Source organism: Sinohyriopsis cumingii, chromosome 15 (assembly GCF_028554795.1).
Source record: "Sinohyriopsis cumingii isolate HCF-2022 chromosome 15, ASM2855479v2, whole genome shotgun sequence".
NCBI classification, from domain to species: domain Eukaryota; kingdom Metazoa; phylum Mollusca; class Bivalvia; order Unionida; family Unionidae; genus Sinohyriopsis; species Sinohyriopsis cumingii.
The window spans coordinates 88,313,759-88,334,378 of NC_142975.1; the positions used below are offsets into that span (position 1 = coordinate 88,313,759).

Sequence of the window (20,620 nt, forward strand, 5' to 3'; positions counted from 1 at the left end):
CCACATAGTCCCATCTGATATTTATTGGACAGGACATTAGTCCCTATGAGTATTTATTGGACAGGACATTAGTCCCTATGAGTATTTATTGGGCAGGACATTAGTCCCTATGAGTATTTATTGGACAGGACATTAGTCCCTATGAGTATTTATTGGGCAGGACATTAGTCCCTACGAGTATTTGGTTTATGAAAGTTTTACTTTATAAGTAAGTCTTTAGAGTATCATTACGTTATTTTGTAGCATTCAGAGTATTTGAAGTTGTCATTTATTTGGGTGTACTTTTACTGTTATTGCTACTCTTGTTTATTTATAGGTGACTGTGTGTGGCATGTGTGTGGCACAAGTTGCATTTCATGCCAAAATTAGTGACCCAATCATCGGAGGAACCTATATGACCTTACTCAATACACTCTCTAACCTAGGTAACGCATATCATGGATAATTTGTTTCAACGTCTGAGATTAAAATGTAATCATTGTATGTAGATAGCAAGATGTATGGTGCCATAGGTAGATAGCAAGACATGGGAAATTTCATTACCACCTTTCATACAAAACCTGCTTCCTTGTTGCTCTAGTTTGAGCAGGCAGAATTGGTGAAATACAAGCATTATTTTTGTTTGATCAGAACTATATGCAGTTCAGTCTCAGTGGTTCAGTCTATCTCATGACAGACATCTGGTTCCATTTCTAAGAACAGACCTCAACTTTTGGGAAATTAGTCCTTTGTCTTTTAGCTGTTGTCTTCTTTGGATCCTTCTTCCCAAAATGCCCACAGGACACAGTGTGGACATTGAAGTGGTAACTGAACAAATCAAGAGGGAGATTCACTTGTTCTTACAACTCTGACAAGAAAAAGATTATATTTCTGCTTAGGCTTTGATGTCTTGGTTCTTTGTGTTACCTGCTCTGCGTACAAGGAGTTATGAAATTTTTGGGGATATTGGCTCATGATGTTATGTGCATTTGAATGGAACTGATCAACAGCATTGAATCCATGGAATGAGGTCTGATATGACATTCTCAAGCGTCTGAGAGACCTTGCTCCCAGAGAGCTCAGTTTGAACTGGTGGGACCTGTATCACCAAGACAACAGGTCATCCAGTAGCTTCTAACAATTTGGGTTACTCTACTTCCATATATATAAAAGTTCTCAACAGCTGTATCTTTTATATGTATCATGATGCTGAGCTGTTGTATCTTTTATATGTATTATGGTACTGAGCTATTTTATCTGTTCGATGACACAAACCACTATGGGGCCCCCGAATAGCTGAGTGGTCTAAAGCACTGACTGTTAGGATCACTGCCATCTCATCTCTCTCTCCATGGGTTCTAGTCTTGGGCTCCGCCATTGTGGGTATGTGAGAAAGCTTGCCAGTAGCTTCTTGTGGGTCAGTGGGTTTTCCCTCCACCATTTATACTGGCTGCCATGTATAGCCTATCTTGTGCTGAAAAATGGCATTAAACACTATAACAACAACAACAACAAACCACTCTACTCTGAATATAACTTTACATGTTTGGGACATTTTTGACAATATTTTAGCATGAAACTCAAGAGCAATTTCAAGAGCCTAAAATTAAATTCTTTGAATTGAATATGTCCAGTAATTTCAGGATTAATTACAAGAGCCATCCTCAGAAAATTCTATTATTCAAATTTTGCTCTCATTAAAATTACAAAATGTACAAATATTTAAACATGCATGTTGTGCTGAAAAATATAAGAATACAATCCTTGTTGACTGCAGTCCCACACAGAGAGAAGTTACATTCCTTAGAACATTATCAGAAATGCAAAGAAGAGTTTCTATGGTTACAGTGGGTTTTAAATATTTACTATTACCACCTGAAGCCAACTCAGTATTGTTTTTTTTTTTTTTTCAATACAGGAAGCAACTGGCCAGCAACTTTAGTATTGTGGTTGGTAGATAGTCTTACATGGAAGTCGTGTGAGGGAGTCACAGGAAGCTGTTATTCTGAACAGGAAATTCAGGTTGGTGAATAACTCGAGTTCATTAAGTACTGTTAAAGTTTTGAAATTAAGCAGGCCTTAAAAAGTTGACTTAACATAACAGGCCTTAAAAAGTAGGCCTGACTTTAAAGCAAGCCATGAAAAGGCCTTAGGTGGTACACCTACCTCAAAAGCAAGCCATCAAAGGCCATACAAATTCGGCCTTCCTCAATAGCAAACCAACAAAGTTTAACAACATTTTACTTTCAAAAGTATGCTAGCATATCAGTTAGCTAATTTTTATCAGATGCATTTATGTATACAAATGAAAAAGATTTAATTGTTCACAGAAAATATACAAACATTATGAAGTTAATTTGAATATCAAATAACAAAATCATTTATCAGTTTGCAGAGTTAGGTCATAAGTAATGGTAGAAATGGAATTGATTTAAATAAACAGTTTGTCATAAAACTTGAGTTCATGTTCTATTTCAGTTTAAAAATTTGAGATTTACTATAATACATCTTGTGGCCATAATAACTGTAATTGCTTTGTAATGGATGACTGCATTTTTGTATAATACATCATAATACATCCTGTGGTCATAATAACTGTAATTGCCTTCTAATGGATGACTGCACTTTTGTATAATACATCTTGTGGCCATAATAATTGTAATTGCCTTGTAATGGATGACTGCATTTTTGTATAATACATCATAATACATCTTTGGCCATAATAATTGTAATTGCCTTGTAATGGATGACTGCATCTTCTGGCCATAATAACTGTAATTGCCTTGTAATGGATGACTGCATTTTTGTATAATACATCTTGTGGCCATAGTAATTGTAATTGCCTTGTAATGGAGGACTGCATTTTTGTATAATACATCATAATATATCTTGTGGCCATAATAATTATGATTGCCTTGTAATGGATGACTGCATCTTGTGGCCATACTAACTGTAATTGCCTTGTAATGGAGGACTGCATCTTGTGGCCATGATAACTTAATTGCCTTGTAATGCAGGACTGCATTTTTGTATAATACATCATAATACATCTTATGGCCATAATAATTGTAATTGCCTTGTAATGGATGACTGCATCTTGTGGCCATAATAACTGTAATTGCTTTGTAATGGATGACTGCATCTTGTGGCCATAATAACTGTAATTGCTTTGTAATGGATGACTGCATCTTGTGGCCATAATAACTGTAATTGCTTTGTAATGGATGACTGCATCTTGTGGCCATAAAAACTGTAATTGTCTTGTAATGGATGACTGCATCTTGTGGCCATAATAACTGTAATTGCCTTGTAATGGATGACTGCATCTTGTGGCCATAATAACTGTAATTGCCTTGTAATGGATGACTGCATGTTGTGGCCATAATAACTGTAATTGCCTTGTAATGAATGACTGCATTTTTGTATAAATTTTTGTGCTTCATATAACTCTCCATTCTTCAATAGAACAGTGGCTACATGAAGTTAATTTCTGTTTTCAGCATGCATGTCAGTTACTGTAGCAACATTTTCAACAACTCTTTGCAGACCAGTATGTACTAAGAATGTTATTAGTTTCACAAGATTGAGATTGGATGTTTTGTCAGAAGTTTGTTAATTGTCTCTGCTTATTTTTTCATCATTCATATTTCCATGTATAATGAACGATGTGATGCAGACCCAAGATCAATAAACCCATTTTTGTTCAAAAACAAAATGAATCCATGGAACTATAATGATAATAATGAGCATGGTGTTGTATTTATTTTTTCCAGGCCTGTACAAATGCAGGAGGTACCTGTGTTACAACAGTAGATGGTTACTATATAGAATCATTTGCCTGTGTTATCATCGGATTCCTGTGGCTACAGTGGCGGAGACACAAAGTCAGACAACTAGATGCCCTCGACCAATCACATTGGAAGTGTTTATAGCAATGACAGTGCCTTAGCTCATATTTTATACAGTTCTAACGTGGAAACATTTAAAAATATTTCCAAACATTAGTGAAATATACTTTCTGTAACAGAAAAGTGTGAAACAAAATACATTTGTGGTTTCAAAGTTAAATGTTAAGAAAATCAGCTGTTACTATTGTCGTTATTATTACATTTTGAGACTGGTCTTCTTTCTATAATAGTAATTTTTTTATTTTAACCTTGTAGTGAAGGCTAAAGCACTTTATTCATGTTAATTTAAATCAAGTAACTGACACCTTAGACATTGATTTATTCATACACAGGTCTAACCCGCCCCCATGTTTTTATTTTCTATTTCCATGTGTAATGGATTGTAGTCCAATGTTCATGGCACAGGTGATTGGACTGAATGCATTTTTATAAAATGAACTGTGTATATTAAAATTGTTTAAATTAACTGAAGGTAATGTTAAAGGTAAGCTATGGTTTTTAATCATCTGTCAACAATGCATCTGAACGATACATCAAAACTAGGTCATTGTGACCTAATTTTCCTGCTTGAGTGACTTTTGAATGTTCATTCATTATGCTGGCATTGTCTTGGACCCAACTTCACCTTCCTCATTGAAGCTTGGTATGTGGATACTTCTGATTTTAAATAACTTAACCATATAAACTAGGTCAGTGTGACTTACTTTTCATGCCTGAGTGACTCTTGTACTATAAACCATTTGTTAATGCTCTCAATATCTTTAAGTCTTTTTGAAGATGGATGTTGTTGAAAGTAAATCAGCATATTAAAAGTTGATTGCTGCAACCCAATTATACCTTAACATCTAGGACTCTATTTCTCCTACACATCTAAATTGGTAAGCAGATATATCTTAAACAGTGTAACTTAACAATGTAAAAACTAGGCCACTGTGGCCTAATTTTAATGCTTGAGCAACTTAATTATTTGAGTCATTCATTTGTTACATCATTAGTCCTTTTTTCATTTAAACTCGATAAAATTGGTATGTGGGTGCATCTCTGCATGAGAAACCAAACAATATAAAAACTAGGATTTTCAAGCTCAAAGTGCTTTTGTACTTTTTACCATTCCAATTGTATGCCCTTGATAGCTTGGATCCTATTTAACCTTCATTTAAAAAATTGGTACATATAAAGAAGAACAACACAACTATACTAATGTAGGCCACCCATTTTTGAGTGACTAGTATTTTTAGCTATTCATTTGTTATAGTATCTTGAATCATATTTGACCTCTACTTAACGAAAATTTATGTGTGGAAGTACAAACGAAAGCTAGGTCACTGACCTAATATACATGCATGAGGAACTTGTGCTTGTTCAATTTTTTTCATTATGCCCTCAATATCTTGTTCCTTATCTTGCTGTACAGCAGTTAAAATTGGTATTGGGGTAATTGTTAAGAATTACTAGCCATACCCAAGTCATTGTGACCTAATTTGCTGATGAGAAAGTTCTGTATTTTCAACTGTTTGTTACACATTCACCGAGATTATATTTCACTTGCACACATGAAAATTGGTATGATGATACATCTTGCATAAAGTAACTCACTCATACCAAAACTAGGTTACTATAACCTAATTTTCACATGTAAGTGACCTTTGTATTTGTTCAATTTTTTGTTACATTCACTGTGACTTTTAACTCTTACATCTAGACTGATACAACTTTATTTGGACCCTACACTAATGAAACTTGATGCATTTTACCACATAATGGTTTGATGATTAGCTTAGGTTTGCAACCAATGGTTAATGGGTTAAAATCCTTGCAGTTTAGCCAGAATCAATGTTATCTATCTTCAAAGGTATCTATCTGCCTCACCATCAATTACCATACCTGTCTGTATATTGTCAGCTACCACTGCCTTGCCATCAATCTACCATACTAGTACTAATATCAGTACCCTTACTTGTACCTCGTGGACAGGGTACTAACATGAGCATATACGTGTTAATGGAGCAAGCCGGGTGTGATTCACAGCCGGCGCTCTTTTAGCCTAATAATAACACTTTAAACATATTCCTTGCATATAATCCAATAAATTGAGTAGTCCTCTTATTTAATACCGGAAGTATTGAAAATCTTTCTATAAATACTTGTAAAATCTTGTTTACCTTTTTTAGCTGATATTTTTCGTTTAGATCATCCACCATGTTATTTCAAATAATGATTACTTCCGTTCTCAGCCTCATTTGTTTGTGTCCCATATAAGGACATTGACGCCTTATTTGGAAATGTAAACAAATTGTAGTAAAAATTTGGCACCATTTGGGTCAGAAATTCTGCGCATTAAAAGTAAATACGGTTTATCGGCAACTTTGAAATTCCACCAAGAAGTGATTATTCGCACTTGATTGTTAATAATATAGCGTAGAATATCAAAATATGGTCTGGAAAGCCTTACGTAAAAAATGGGTCACTGCGATAGTCTCGCGTTATCTGTCATGGAGGACAGGATAAGGTTAGAGTAACCATGCCAATTTATTTTATCGTGTAAGGGCTTAATAAATTCAAAATAAGCCAAACTTCTTTCACAACATGATTATACTTATGTAGTTAATTTGTACACTGTTTGTGTTTCTGACTTTAGTGATGATTTTATTTGCTCCATTACATGATATGGGAACAGTTCGTAGCCTCAACCACAACAAATCAAGTTGAGGCTACGACATCGTAGCTATCTACCATACCTGTCTGTATATTGTCAACTATTCCAACTGTGCTTCTCTTGGTGAGGGGAACTGTGTTTACAATACATTGTTTGTTCTTTTTTTCTCTCCAGTAATTATATTTTGATTTGTACTGGAGACTAGTTAAGTGTTCACAGAATTATCTTGTTGATGCCATAAAATGACGTTGTATGGGACATGAAAGGTTTTTATGTAATAAATATATAGCATGCTGATATAGGAATGGTGGAATATTGGACTCCTTTTATAGACTATACTAAAACTTCGCTTTAGTTGCAGAATAATCGTTTGTGTTTTCTTGGTTTTTCATATGCTTGTCTTATATTATTCAATGACTGTAAACTTTTCCTTTTCCAAATGATAATTTTAGTTATATAACATCTGCCTTCACCAAACTTTACAGATAATTTATTCTTGATGAAAGAGAAGTCTATTGATTTTGGGGTCAAAAGATCAAGGTCACATACTAAACAAAGAAAAATGATTTCTGCATGATAACATTTAAGTCTTGGTCAAACTTTGTGGATAGTTTGCACATGAGGTGAGGAGAAAGACAATTAATTGGGGTGGGGTCAAAGGTAAAGGTTACTTTGACTGAAAGAGGAAAAATGGTTTCTACTCATTAACATTAGTTCTACACGCCAGTTAACAAACTTTGTGTATGACTTGAGTGGTAAGGAAGAAGTATATTGATGTTGGGGTTCAGTGGTTAAGGTAACAGTGATTTAAAGAAGAAAAATGGTTTTGGCACAAAAATGTTCAGTTCCTGACCATAAGCAAAGTTTAGGAATGACTTACATGTAAGATAAGAAAGAACTGTCAGGTTCAAAGATCAAGTTCACTATGACTAAAAAAAGCTAAATGGTTCTCAATTAATAACTATAGTTCTAGACAATGTATAATGACCAAAGTTTGTGGAGAGCTTGCACTTTTGGTATGGTAAAGGCCTGCTGACTTGGGGATCAAAGGTTAAGATCATTGCGGTTCAAAGTAAAATGGCTAGCAGAATAACTTAAGTTCAAAGGTAAGTTCCTTGACCAAACTTTGTCAATGACTTTTGCTTTAAGTAGTAAAGAAAACTATTGATTCTGGGGTCTAATAAGAAAATAATGGATGCGGCAAAGTAATTTTTGTTCAACACTGCATGGTGTGACCAAAGGTCCAGATCATTGAATCATGTTGGTTAATAATCCAGGGACAACCATGCCCTACTAGTGTCTATACAGAGGACTGTTAAACATGGACCATGCATACAGTGTGCATGGTACACATGTGTTTAGTTATTCTTTTTCATTTACTTGGGTGTAAATGGTTCTGCAAATGTTTGGCATTATGAGATCACATATTTATGTTATATATAAATTGGGTGAAGTGAACATGCAAACAAAACCTTGCCTGTATTCATGAAGGAAAAAATTTAAATGAGATGGCAGTCCATGCTGTAAAAAGAAATGAAGGATAGCATGTCTTTATGAATAACTCTGATGTAGGTGGAAATAACACAGGCAGAAGAAGGTTAAATTTTTTTACTAATCAAACCATATAAAGCTAAAAGGGGACCAATACAGATGTCACAGCATAATTGGCAATATTGAGATATAAAATAAAATCTCTTAGAAAGTAAAAAAAGCCCAAAAAATGAAACAAATAAAAATACATGGTCTAAAATGAATATCAAAATGTATAGTAATATTATAAACTAATAATATCATTGTTAGAAAACTTACATCAAAAAGTTTTTTTGCCTTTGAACTTTCATGGTTCACTTAGGACAGGCACTTTATCATAGCAACAGTGGCTTTCAACCATTGACTAATTAGATTAAATCACACATTCATATGCAATGACATGCCCACTGCAGACTGAATATGACTGCTATTTACTTTTGAGATTTCACCTGATTACTGTGAATTAATTCATTTATGTATTGGTTTTTGCACATAATGAAAATTTTGTTGGTAATGTATTTACTCACTTGCTTACAAGTAGAGTCCAACTGCAAACAACATAAAGCACCGGCAGATCAGGGTCATTGTTTGTTCTACTTATTACTCCTACCAAATTGCATAGACCTAGATCTGTTGGAGCATTGTGATCTGCAGATCTGGGTCTGTGCATTTTGCAGTTGGGCTTGGCTTATAAGCAAGTACACATGGTACTTCCATTCATGGATTGAGGAATGGTGTCATATCGTTTCCACAAATAATTGCTATTCCTTGGATCTTTAAATGCATGAATTACTATTCACTGGATTCTTAAATTTATGAATTGCTATTCTGTGGATCTTTAAATTTGTGAATTGCTATTCTGTGGATCTTTAAATTTGTGAAAAAACTATTCACTGGATCTTTAAATTTGTGGTTTGTACAACCATCAGATTTTTAAAAAAATTGTACCCTATGAAAAACAATAAATTCATGGTATTAATGTTTATGGGGATACCAGTTTTCATGGTTCTTGTAGTTGTGGCAGTACAAATTTTCATGGTTCTTGTGTTTGTGTTTGTACCAGTTTTAATGGTTCCTGTCGTTGTGACAGTACCAATTTTCATGGTTCTTGTGTTTGTAGGGGTGCCAAATTTCATGGTTCTTTTAGTTTTGTGAGGTTCAATTTTCATGGTTCTTGTGCTTGTGGGGGTACAAAGTTTCATGGCTCATTTAAACCACAAAGATAAATGTATACATATAGTTTAATGGCATGTCAGCACAATACTGGCTATATAGTGGTGATTAAAAGTCAAGTTATGAAAATGTAATGATAAAGGATTGCAAAAACACTTTAGGATGATAAACCCTTCCAAATATTAACATGGAGTATTACAAGATAAAAGAGAAAATGTACAATGTTAAAGATATATAAAATAAAATAAAAGGGTAAAAATATAGGATCTGCATAGTTGAAGTTACTATGAAAAATTATCTATGCCACCATTAAAACACCTATTTTAACAAAAATAAATTAAATACCTTAATTGTCTTAATCACAGAATTAGACCAGTCTGCATGCATGGACATGAATATTAGTCTCATATCTAATCAGAACTCTATACTGGTGCTTCCTGTTTTATCACAACATTGATTGTTATTATAGTACAAGTCACATGGGTCATATATGCGCATTTACTCATTTTCAGTTAAATATAAATTCTTTTAAAATCTAACACTAATTTTCTTTAACCAAAGTCTATTCAGTCCTGAATTTTGAATGATCTGCATCTTAACTGTCACCAAGAAACTTCCAGATGAATATTATCAATCTCTATGGTCTATTACAATGGTGGCTATGTACTAGGTCAAGAAAAGAGCACTTTGAATGGAATCGTCACAGTATAGGGTAATACTAATTTGTTTATCAATATGAATAGATTCATTGTGACATCACAGCGTTCAACATTCAATCTGGATTGTACTGGATCACACATTTAGGTTCATTTCATCCAAAAATGTCTATGTACTTTAACATTGATTTTGCTGTATGCACTTCTTGGGGCGTCTAAATAATGACCTTCCAAAGGAATAAGAATCCAAATGAAGCTAATACTTGCCACTTAAAGGTATGTAGAATAAAATTCTATACAATGACACCCATTACTGAAATAATCTGTGTTGAATGCCTACATGACCCGTGTTACTTGTACTGTAGCATTATAACATCACAATGGTTTTGCTATCACTATGATATTAAACTTTGGTAAAAACAGATTCTGTTTCATGAACCATATACAAGCATTTGGTATATGTACCACTTGAAATCTACACGGATGATACATATGAAGTAAACATTTCTTATCACATCATACAATTTTTTTCAAAGTATTTGAATCTTGCCTTGCAAAGAAAAAAGTTTTAACCCAGAATTAATCTGTGCCAATAACAACCAAAAACATTTTTCAAACAACCTAAATTTCTTAAGTGGATTTATTTAAAACTCCATTTTTAAAAAGACTTAATTAGAAAAAGATTTATTTAAATTGTGACAAAAAGACCCCAAATACATTCATGGTTCTTTGTTTTATCCTGATTATGAGCCAGCACAAATCAAGACCTTTGACCTTACAATCAATGCCAGAGTGCTGATTATCAACTGATTGACTGGATTGCAACTAACTATCAAATCTGTCAAAACTCACTTGTATAATTAAAGCTCAGTTAAGTACAAAAATGCAAGCAATGACCTTTGACATGCTTCTTATGAAAGTTAGGATCCTTCACAAAAGTACAGATATATTGCTATCATGTGTATGGTAGTAATAAGATTTTCAAGATGGTGGCCATACTGAATGTCAAAACGGTAACATTTTTTTTCACTTCGGACAAACTAGATAAATGAAGGCTTTTAGTAAAAACCAAAATGATATGACCCTTCATTTATGAGAGGCTGATATAACAATGTTTAAGTAAGATACCATGGTAGCTATATTGGATGTCTAACTGGCACCATTTTCATTGAGGCCTATCCATACATCATAAGAAGTCTTGTAGTTAAAACCCTTTGATTCAGGAGGCATAGAGATGTAAATTTTCAAGAGTGATAAAGGTAGCCATACTGGAACATTTTCATTTATGGCCATCATCCAGAGATCATATAAACTATTCCAGTTAATACCCAATATCAATATGATCATCCACTGAACTGGAGTAGCAACAAGATTTTCAACCTGGTTATCATGGTGGCCATACTTCATGCTTGAGTTGCCATTTGGGACCAACTAGACATCAGAAGCAGTCGTTTAGTGACAACCCCATATAAGATGCAGGAGGTCATGGTTTTGAACCCTGACTGAGTCATACCAAAGACTTATAAAAATGGTACTAACAGCTGTCTTGCTTGGTGCTCAGCAGCAAGAGGCTAGTGTTAGGATTGGTCAGCCTGTTGTCAGGATAATGTGACTGGGTGGGACATGATGCCTCTGTGCTAGACATCACTATAAACTGACACACTGCAGACAATGTAGCAATATGACTGAAAAATTGTTAAAGCTACGTTAAAAATCCAAATCACATACAAACACATCGTGAGTAATAAAATCAGTACTTGGTCGCAGTACACTAGGTTAGTTGCATGTGCGTGAAGACTATTTTGACAAAAAGCACAGTAATTTACTTGATGAGTAGATGAGTGTTTTAACACCCATCCATTTGTGCCATGAGCATTTACTGTACCTAGTCAAGTGCAGGATGTTGGTAGGTACTCGATTAACACAACAAACACATCTATTAATCATTAAATAGTGACTCATGGCCACTTAATTGTCGTGATAATGACTGGCAGACATTTTCACTGCTCTGATGAATTATTGGTGGCTGGGTTTTAGTGATCCACTGGCAGAATTGCGTGTGTGATTTGAATTTTTAAGGTAGCTTTAACAATGTTTCAGTCATATCGCTACGATGTCTGCAGTGTGGCAGTCTATAGTGATGTCTAGCACTGGGGCATCATGCCACAGACATGTTAGCATGATGTCCCACCCAGTCACATTATCCTGATACCAGGTCGACCAGTCCTAACACTAACCTCTTAACCTGGTATGACTTGGCCGGGGGTCGAACCCACGACTTCCCGCATCCGAGGCGGACACTCTAACTACTTGGCCACCGGAGTGGTATGGCAGAATTGCTTACCACAGGATGGCAGATTAGACTTAATATCAATCCCTATATCTATTATAAATCTACCTATGTATTAAAATCTACCTATGTATGCAAAAAATGTTCAAGACCAAATTTCTCAGTGCAAAAATGAACATAAAATGCAATACAAAAATAATCTTCAAGCACAAATATGCAGATAAGATATTAATCTGATTTCCTTTCTTTCCATTTTATCACCAATTTTCTTCTAACAGTCAATATGTCTCACCTGTCAACAATGGTATATTATAGATGGTATATCATCATAGCTGCCAACCGTCATGATTTTGTTGTGAATTTTATGACTCTCTACAGGATTCATGGATTCACGCTGCATGCCAAAAAATCACGAATTCCCCAATTCTCAATTATTTTAAATTTTCCTGTTAAGTGCTAGTCGTGATATCAGCTGTTGCCGAAATGGTTCAGCACTGTTAGTCGCGATATTAGTAGAACTATAGACGATTGGTACCACTGGCCTGGTACCAAGCGTTTTAGCGTATCTTAATCTATATGCATTAAAGTAGTTTTACAAATGCTTTTGAAAGAAAGCGGGACCCAACCAGAATTTTTCTCCACGCATATGCTCCAACACTGATTTGAATTACCATTTGGCATCGCATCTTTAAAAAGTTTTCACGACCAAGGAAAAAGAAATGTATTGCACAAAGTGACATTTACTTTGGAATATACCAAACATTTGCTGTGCATTCAGCCATCAAATACTGATATACATCATGCTTTTTGCACACAGTGTACCACAAATTTTAGCATTGGGCATGGTGGCAGAGACGATGTGAGGAATCACATTGGTAGCAAAAAGCACATCAAGTTTGGGAAACTACATGAAGACAGCTTTTTCGAGTGTTGGCATTTTTTAGGTTGAAAGATTAGCATAATGTAATTTGCTTGAATTCACAGTTTTCTACGCATGCGCCAACACCACTAATCATTCACCTTTCGATGTCTCATCTTCTGGATTAATACCGTTTAGTAATTAAGCTACACTGCTGTTAAAATGTTTTCACCTTCAAGGAAAAAGATTTTGTATTCCACGAAAAGTGAAGTATAGATTGGAGTACACCAAAATTTGGACTAGCATTCAGTCATCAAACATCGATGTACATTATGCTTTTCGCACAGTAGTGTGCCGAGAATTTTACAATTGGGAAGGTGCACAAGGACTTGTATTCTTGCTTATAATTTACCTGTCATATATGTACCATGTAGTAATATTATTATAAGTACATGTATGAAAGAAAAATTGTAAGCAACAAAACGAGCCATTGGAGGTATGTGGCTGAATGATGTGAAACAGCACACTGCTATAGCACCCCCTGCAGATTTCAATTTTGGAGCACTTTAAGCCACCTATTCAAGTCCTGCAAGCATAGTTTGTGAGCTTTCTTGTTGAACATAACCTGTCTTTCTCAGTTGGAGATCAGCAACAGTGACAGTGAAAGAGTATTTCCTATTGTAAGGAAAAAAAAGACAAACTTTAAGTGCCTCCTTAGGTGCTAAAAATTTCCAGCAATTTTAGTCACCAAGATTAACTGGCAGGCAAGAAGCCTAAACTGTTTTGAAAACAAATTTACCATTGCCTGATTGAGGAAGTTCAAGACTGCCACAGCATCATATCATGACAAATAGTGTGAAGTTTGTGTATATCAGTAAATTTGGCTGCAAATATAGTAGTACATGTAATCAGTGTAAATAATATGTTTTAGTTTGGGATTTTCATATAATGTAGTACTGACGTTTAAAGTGGAAGGAGCTAGTGTCATGATATAATTTTTCACTAATTGTGTTCAAAATTCACTAATTTTTATCCCACTTTTCATTAATTGCGAGTCTGGAGGGTTGGCAGCTCTGTATCATAGTGAAATCTGACCATAAAAGACTGCACTAACATTAACATCAAAACAATTTTCACAAGAAAATATTTTTACAAATAAAATCATTAATAAAGATACAAATTTAAAAAAGCAGCTTATATTTAACAGTAAAATAACTACGTCAATGTCATTAATAAAGGCACAAATGTGAGAAATAAAGTCATTAATAAAGAGACAAATTTTACAACAAACTCTGTAAAATGACTATGCCATACAAATAAACTCGGTTTTAATAGCACATATATCCACATCACTTATGTCATCAAGCTGCCTATGTCAACCAAAATGCAAGTTACTACTGTTACTCCCAAATTTTTCATGCTTATGCCAATGTTAAGATAAAAAATACAGTATGTGTTGACAGAAGCCATAGGTTCCAGCTTTAACAAATCCTTTCTTTTCTAACCAATTATGTCAACAAGCTACCCATATTTCAATTATTAAATGTTGCCACCAGACTTAAATATTGCCATTACAATAAGAAATGGGCACTCTTTTTAGTCCTCTAAAGTTGGCCTTTTGCAGTGACTTTTATAGTGCATGTACCCTTCATCAAGCAAGCCAGCTACAATCTTCAAAAGAAGTCGGCAACAAACTTGAATAAATGCAACGGAATCTGATAGACTGTTGCATTTTCCAAACTGATTAGTGATCAGAACACATTTATTGTGCCCTGAATGTTTCTTTTTCTGCAGGAAAAAAAGTAACTTCATGCATAAAATAGCTATCAAAGGCAGCATAAAAGCAAATTTACAGTCTCTTGAAACTAAATACCTGGCCATAGTTGAAGGAAGGGCATCTCATGAAGAAGTTTGTGAAAAATTTTCACTTGCAGACAGGTCGTCATTTCCCTGCAAATCTCATTCCTTGGTAGCCTCAGCAAGGTAATTATATCTGTTGTAAGAGGCAGACCAAAATCCAGGCCAATTTAAGTACATATAAGATACTACTGGCAACAATGAATATCATGGTGAATTGTTTAGTGACATGCGTATGATGACGATGGGATATAGGCTACCATTTTTCCAAATATATGTATTAATATATTTGTTTTCTAATGGGATGTAATTGATGCATGAATTTTCTTACATGTGACCTATATTCAAATTCACGGATTTTTCATGTACATGTATATTACTTAAACAAAAGTTGTCAGTACACAAGTGTATTTCAAAATGGTTTTGCCTTCATTTAATAAAAATTTCAGTTGTTTATTTTCTCACTGTAAAACCTATTCACTGACAACAGGTTACCCTCTTACAAATTTCACTTGTATATGAAATTTTAAAAAAAATTTCTTCAGCTGCCCCACCCCCCTCATCTTGACATTCTCTTATATCAACATTATTATCTTGGTCCTGATGATGTCAAAATAAATGGTCAGTGCTGTACAATGACTGCGCCAAAGGGTGGCATAGTAATCTAGACTCTGAAGATTCATCTAAAATGCATACTGAGTCATGTTAACAATCTCATCACCAGCAATGAAGAATCTACAGTTTTGAATTTGGACTGTTGGATATTAAAAAAAAATTCTCTGACTCAATACATTTAGATTTGGAGATTAAAAAAATTAGTTGCTCTATAGTATAATTAGTCTTATTAAGTAATGCTGATATTTACTTATTTTTATAATCAGGGCCTAGAAATCATAAAACATCTAAGTATGATATTTTGTATCAGCCAATCACCAACAGCATTACTTTTGTAATGCCTGGCAAAGAAACCATAAAACATCTCAGCATGAGATTCTGTAAAAACCAATCACAAACAGCTCTACTTTTGTCATGCTACTTTTGATTCAGTGAGAGTGATAACTCAATTTCAAACTCTGAGTTCTATAAACATGTCTGATCTGGTACATCCATAAAAGTGAACAATTAAGCATTCTAACCTATTATTATGCTCGAAAAACCTCAACCTATAAATTAACACGTAAACAATTCATAATCTATTTTTACTCAGAAAAAACTGCTGCAGCTGAAATAACCCATTAAACTGATTTCAGGAAATACTCACACTCAATTTCTCCTTAAAGATTTTCTCTTATTAATTTTGCAATTTCTTTCTACATTTGAGTCGGTGAACACTCTGTAATAATGTCCATAGTGGGCAACAATCGTAAGAGATGTGGGGGTGGGGTAAGCTCAATCAGTCCAATCTCAGCATTTCAAAAATTGATCACCATTATTGTACACCTGGCCTACAATTTAAGACTTTTACTCATGACAAGTTTCTGAGTGACAACTTTAAAAAATTTGTACAAAAAATATTTTACAGGAGAAAAGAAGCCAGAGTTGAAAATTTCATGTGTTTATCATACTAACCTTGGATCTAAAAGTCTGAAGTAAATTTTCAGCCAACTTTACAGCTTTCTGACTTAAAGCATAGAACATATGACAAATATTAATCTTCCTCTGATGACTGGCAAGTTATTGTTTACAAGAGAGAACAAATCCCACTGGACTCGCTTTGTTGTTCAGGAAAATATTGTGTCCGAGATCCTTGCTGTTGGATGGTATGTCTGGGGGGTGCAGGGTCAATTTGAGGAAAGTAGCTTATCTGAGATCCTTGCTGTTGGATGGTATGTCTGGGGGGTGCAGGGTCAATTCGAGGAAAGTAGTTTATCTGAGATCCTTGCTGTTGGATGGTATGCCTGAGGGGTGCAGGTTCAAACTTCTCTACCAACTCCTGCTGCTCCTCCTCTACCTGGGGTTGAGAGTTTGGGACTGGTGCCTCTGCAACTGTAGTGGAAAATGCAGTGAAACAATCGACTGCTGACTGAATGTGAAAGGACTCTTTTTTTGTATAAAGTGGTCAGCTCAAGTCATACAATTTTTGTGTAATCTGTACTATTCAAGCGTCAGAATCATATCTTTCATATTAGCTATACATCAGTTTGTGAGGTTTATTTAGGTTGTTTTTCTTCTGAGTTAAATGCTGATTAGTTCTCTTTATTATTATTTGTTACTTTAATCTCGTCAAAATACAACAGATTGACCGATGCTTTTCAGGGTGATTTTATCCATGAAATAGATTGACTGAAAAGCAATAATAAGTACACGTTTGTGTTTGCAATTAGTTGATTTGTGTTGATAAAGCATTAACACCTGAACTGGGCAGAGGCATTTATTACTGTTGTATTACCTGTAAAGACCCCATTAAACTTTAAATATTATGTTCTCCCCCTTTCCCCAATGAAATGGTCAGTCACAAATGGAGCCAAACATGCCTATCTCCTAGTCAAACGGCATCAGATAGACTTCTGACAATGCTAATGTTATGGTCAGTTCTAACCATGATTCGCTCAAAGTATCCATCAGGGAAGTTTGAACAACACTACCATCTAATCTTTGCTGAGTGCAAAGTTGAATGCTAATAACACTTGGAAAGACTGCATCACATTAAGCATACGTTTGCCACAGAAGGGAAATTAGGACAGAAACTTGATGTTGGTTTTTATTTAATGTCAGCGGTTGTGATTATGTGAATGTTTGCATGAGTATGGTGCTGGTATCTGACAATATTAAGTCTGTAAGTGTAATAAATGTTCTGAAGAAAACAGTCAAGTCAATTTCCTTTATTCAAATCTGAATTTCCAATAATTTGTTATAGGCTTATATGAAATGATAGCCTATTCTCAATTTGACTTTGGTTTTGGGGGTCATGCACAATGACCCCCAATTGGGACCTCAAAACACACTTTTTTAGTCCCAGAAATCCTCCAACACTGTCTGGAATATGGCAGGTATGATAACAACCTCCAAGCCAAAATCACTATTGACAGCAGTGTAAGGGTTACATAAAAAAAAAAAAACAGATTGCTATGAATCACCATCAAAAATCAGCTAAAATGACAATGATTAGTCTTGTAGTACACAGTGCAATGATATATGTTAACAGACCTGCCAACCCTTACCAGAAGATTTAAGAAAGGCATTAAAAAAAATTTCTGTAAGATAGACCAATTTTCAGTAAGGTTTAATAAAATATCATGTACTGTTATTGTCAAGCTGGAAAACATGTATATAAAAGGTCCAGAAGTGTGATTCAAGACTGATGCAGCAACGGTAAACATAGTGCTCAACCAAAAAGCTTGTAAAGTACACTTGGACCTTAATTACCTCCAGTACAGTTTCATAAACTGCATTTCCAAACCCTATGGAGCTCAATGGCTTCTTGCTATCTATCAACTTGATGTAATCCTAAAAAAAATTAATGTGAGCCATGATAACAGCAATCATATTTCCCACAATGAGACATACACAAATCCACAAATGTCCACTAAACATAATTGTTGCCCTTTCTACCTTTTCCCACAAGAATCTGAATATTCCTTTTCATTCTTTTATACCGACTTACACAGCTTTTTAAGAGGGTTATTGCCCATTTAATCCTGAATTTATATTGCTTGTTGGATACCATTAATAGAAAAAAACCAACAGTTTGATCATGTAGATGTTTTGCATTGCAAAATACATGCAGATTAAAGCATTTGAGATACTACATAAAGTTAGTCTGGTTCCCTGACCAACTCCACAGAATCTAATATAAAACCTGAATCCAAATTAAACACGGGTAAGCCAGTATCCGGATTTTACCGCAAACGTATTACAGTAATTTGTGCCTTTATTCCATAGATCCATATTTTAAGGGTCCTTTCTGTAGGACATAAGGCAAAATCTTAGGGTTGGCAGGTCGGTATTAAGCATGCACATACGAGTTTGCTGTGTTACATACTAAATCATTTCATCAGAAAAACTGTATGAGATTATTATAATAACCAAGTTCATAAAAGAGCTTGAACTCATCATTCAATGCATGCAACATATAACTGAATTCAACTTGTCTGTCCAGTTATAAAAATGGCTAACTTAAAACAGCTGTTGTTTTCAGTTTAACCCCATTTCTCAATGCAAGATGGGCTATACATAGTATCCAGTATAGGTGGTGGAGGAATAACCTGGAAAAAGCCTGGTAAGAACCACTGACCTATGGAAAGCTACTTGAAAGGTTTCTAACATGCCTGCATTTGTTGAGCTTGAGACTCAAACCCATACGGACAGAGGTGAGTGCTTTAGACCACTTGGCCAGCCGGGGCCCCAACTTAAAACAAACTATAGTCTATATGATAGCATGATATTATGTGACTGTAAAGTTTAGAATAAATACTGGAATATCCAGTATATCAAACAATTCTTTCACATAATATGGGGAGTGAGAAAAAAAAGACTTCAGTTTTATATTTCACATACTTCTGCAGCTGAAGATTTCCAGTCCTGTGAAGTAGACAGCTTCTGATGAAACTCATACTGTGATAATACAGTGACTCTACAAGTACCCTGGTCATGATGAAATCCATGGCCAGAGAGCTTAAGGTAATCAGGTTTCTTACTGCAAGCACTTTGCTCATGCAGCATTAGATGAACCAAACTCAGTAATATGAAATAACTAAAGACAAAAAAATAAACCACCATGGGGTAATATTGTATGTGGTAATGAAACCAGAGTATATTTATGTTCATATATAATGCACTGACATAAAGTACACACAATTCTGTGACACTGACGGCCATCAATATGGCATGGGGATGGAATGGTATATGTGGATAATTCTACACTGATGGCCATCAATATGGCATGGAGATGGAATGGTATATGTGGATAATTTTACACTGATGGCCATCAATATGGCATGGAAATGGAATGGTGGATGTGGATAACTCTACACTAATGGCCATCAATATGGAATGGTGGATGTGGATAACTTTACACTAATGGCCATGGATATGGAATGGTCAATATGGAAAACTACACTGATGGCTATCAATATGGCATGGTGATGGAATGTTGGATATGGAAAACTACACTGATGGCCATCAATATGACATGGATATGGAATGGTGTATGTGGATAATTTTACACTGATGGCCATCAATATGGCATGGAAATGGAATGGTGGATGTGGATAACTCTGCACTAATGGCCATCAATATGGAATGGTGGATGTGGATAACTTTACACTGATGGCCATCAATATGGCATGGATATGGAATGGTCAATATGGAAAACTCTACACTGATGGCCATCAATATGGCATGGTGATGGAATGTTGGATATGGAAAACTACACTGATGGCCATCAATATGGCATGGATATGGAATGGTGGATGTGGAAAATTCTACACTGATGGACATCAATATGGCATGGATATGGAATGGTGGATGTGGATAACTCTGCACTAATGGCCATCAATATGGAATGGTGGATGTGGATAACTTTACACTGATGGCCATCAATATGGCATGGATATGGAATGGTCAATATGGAAAACTCTACACTGATGGCCATCAATATGGCATGGTGATGGAATGTTGGATATGGAAAACTACACTGATGGCCATCAATATGGCATGGATATGGAATGGTGGATGTGGAAAATTCTACACTGATGGACATCAATATGGCAT

At 35.0% G+C, this 20,620-nt stretch overlaps 2 protein-coding genes across 4 annotated transcripts in view; one reads left to right on the forward strand and one right to left on the reverse strand.

The window, feature by feature from the left end:
- Nucleotides 1-6,857, forward strand: part of LOC149782264 (acetyl-coenzyme A transporter 1-like) — a 30,448-nt gene extending 23,591 nt beyond the window's left edge. For all 3 annotated transcript variants that reach the window (XM_089933640.1, XM_089933643.1, XM_089933642.1), the window contains 3 exons: nt 317-425; nt 1,898-2,001; nt 3,753-6,857. In XM_089933640.1, coding sequence (XP_089789766.1) covers nt 317-425; nt 1,898-2,001; nt 3,753-3,911 — 372 coding nt within the window. In that variant the 3' untranslated portion in view covers nt 3,912-6,857. The remainder of the gene's footprint in view (nt 1-316; nt 426-1,897; nt 2,002-3,752) is intronic.
- Nucleotides 6,858-9,055: 2,198 nt separating this feature from the next.
- Nucleotides 9,056-20,620, reverse strand: part of LOC149782265 (uncharacterized) — a 231,580-nt gene continuing 220,015 nt past the window's right edge. Inside the window, exon 26 of the mRNA XM_089935106.1 lies at nt 9,056-16,894. Within this exon, the coding sequence (XP_089791232.1) occupies nt 16,590-16,894 (305 nt within the window). The 3' untranslated portion in view covers nt 9,056-16,589. The remainder of the gene's footprint in view (nt 16,895-20,620) is intronic.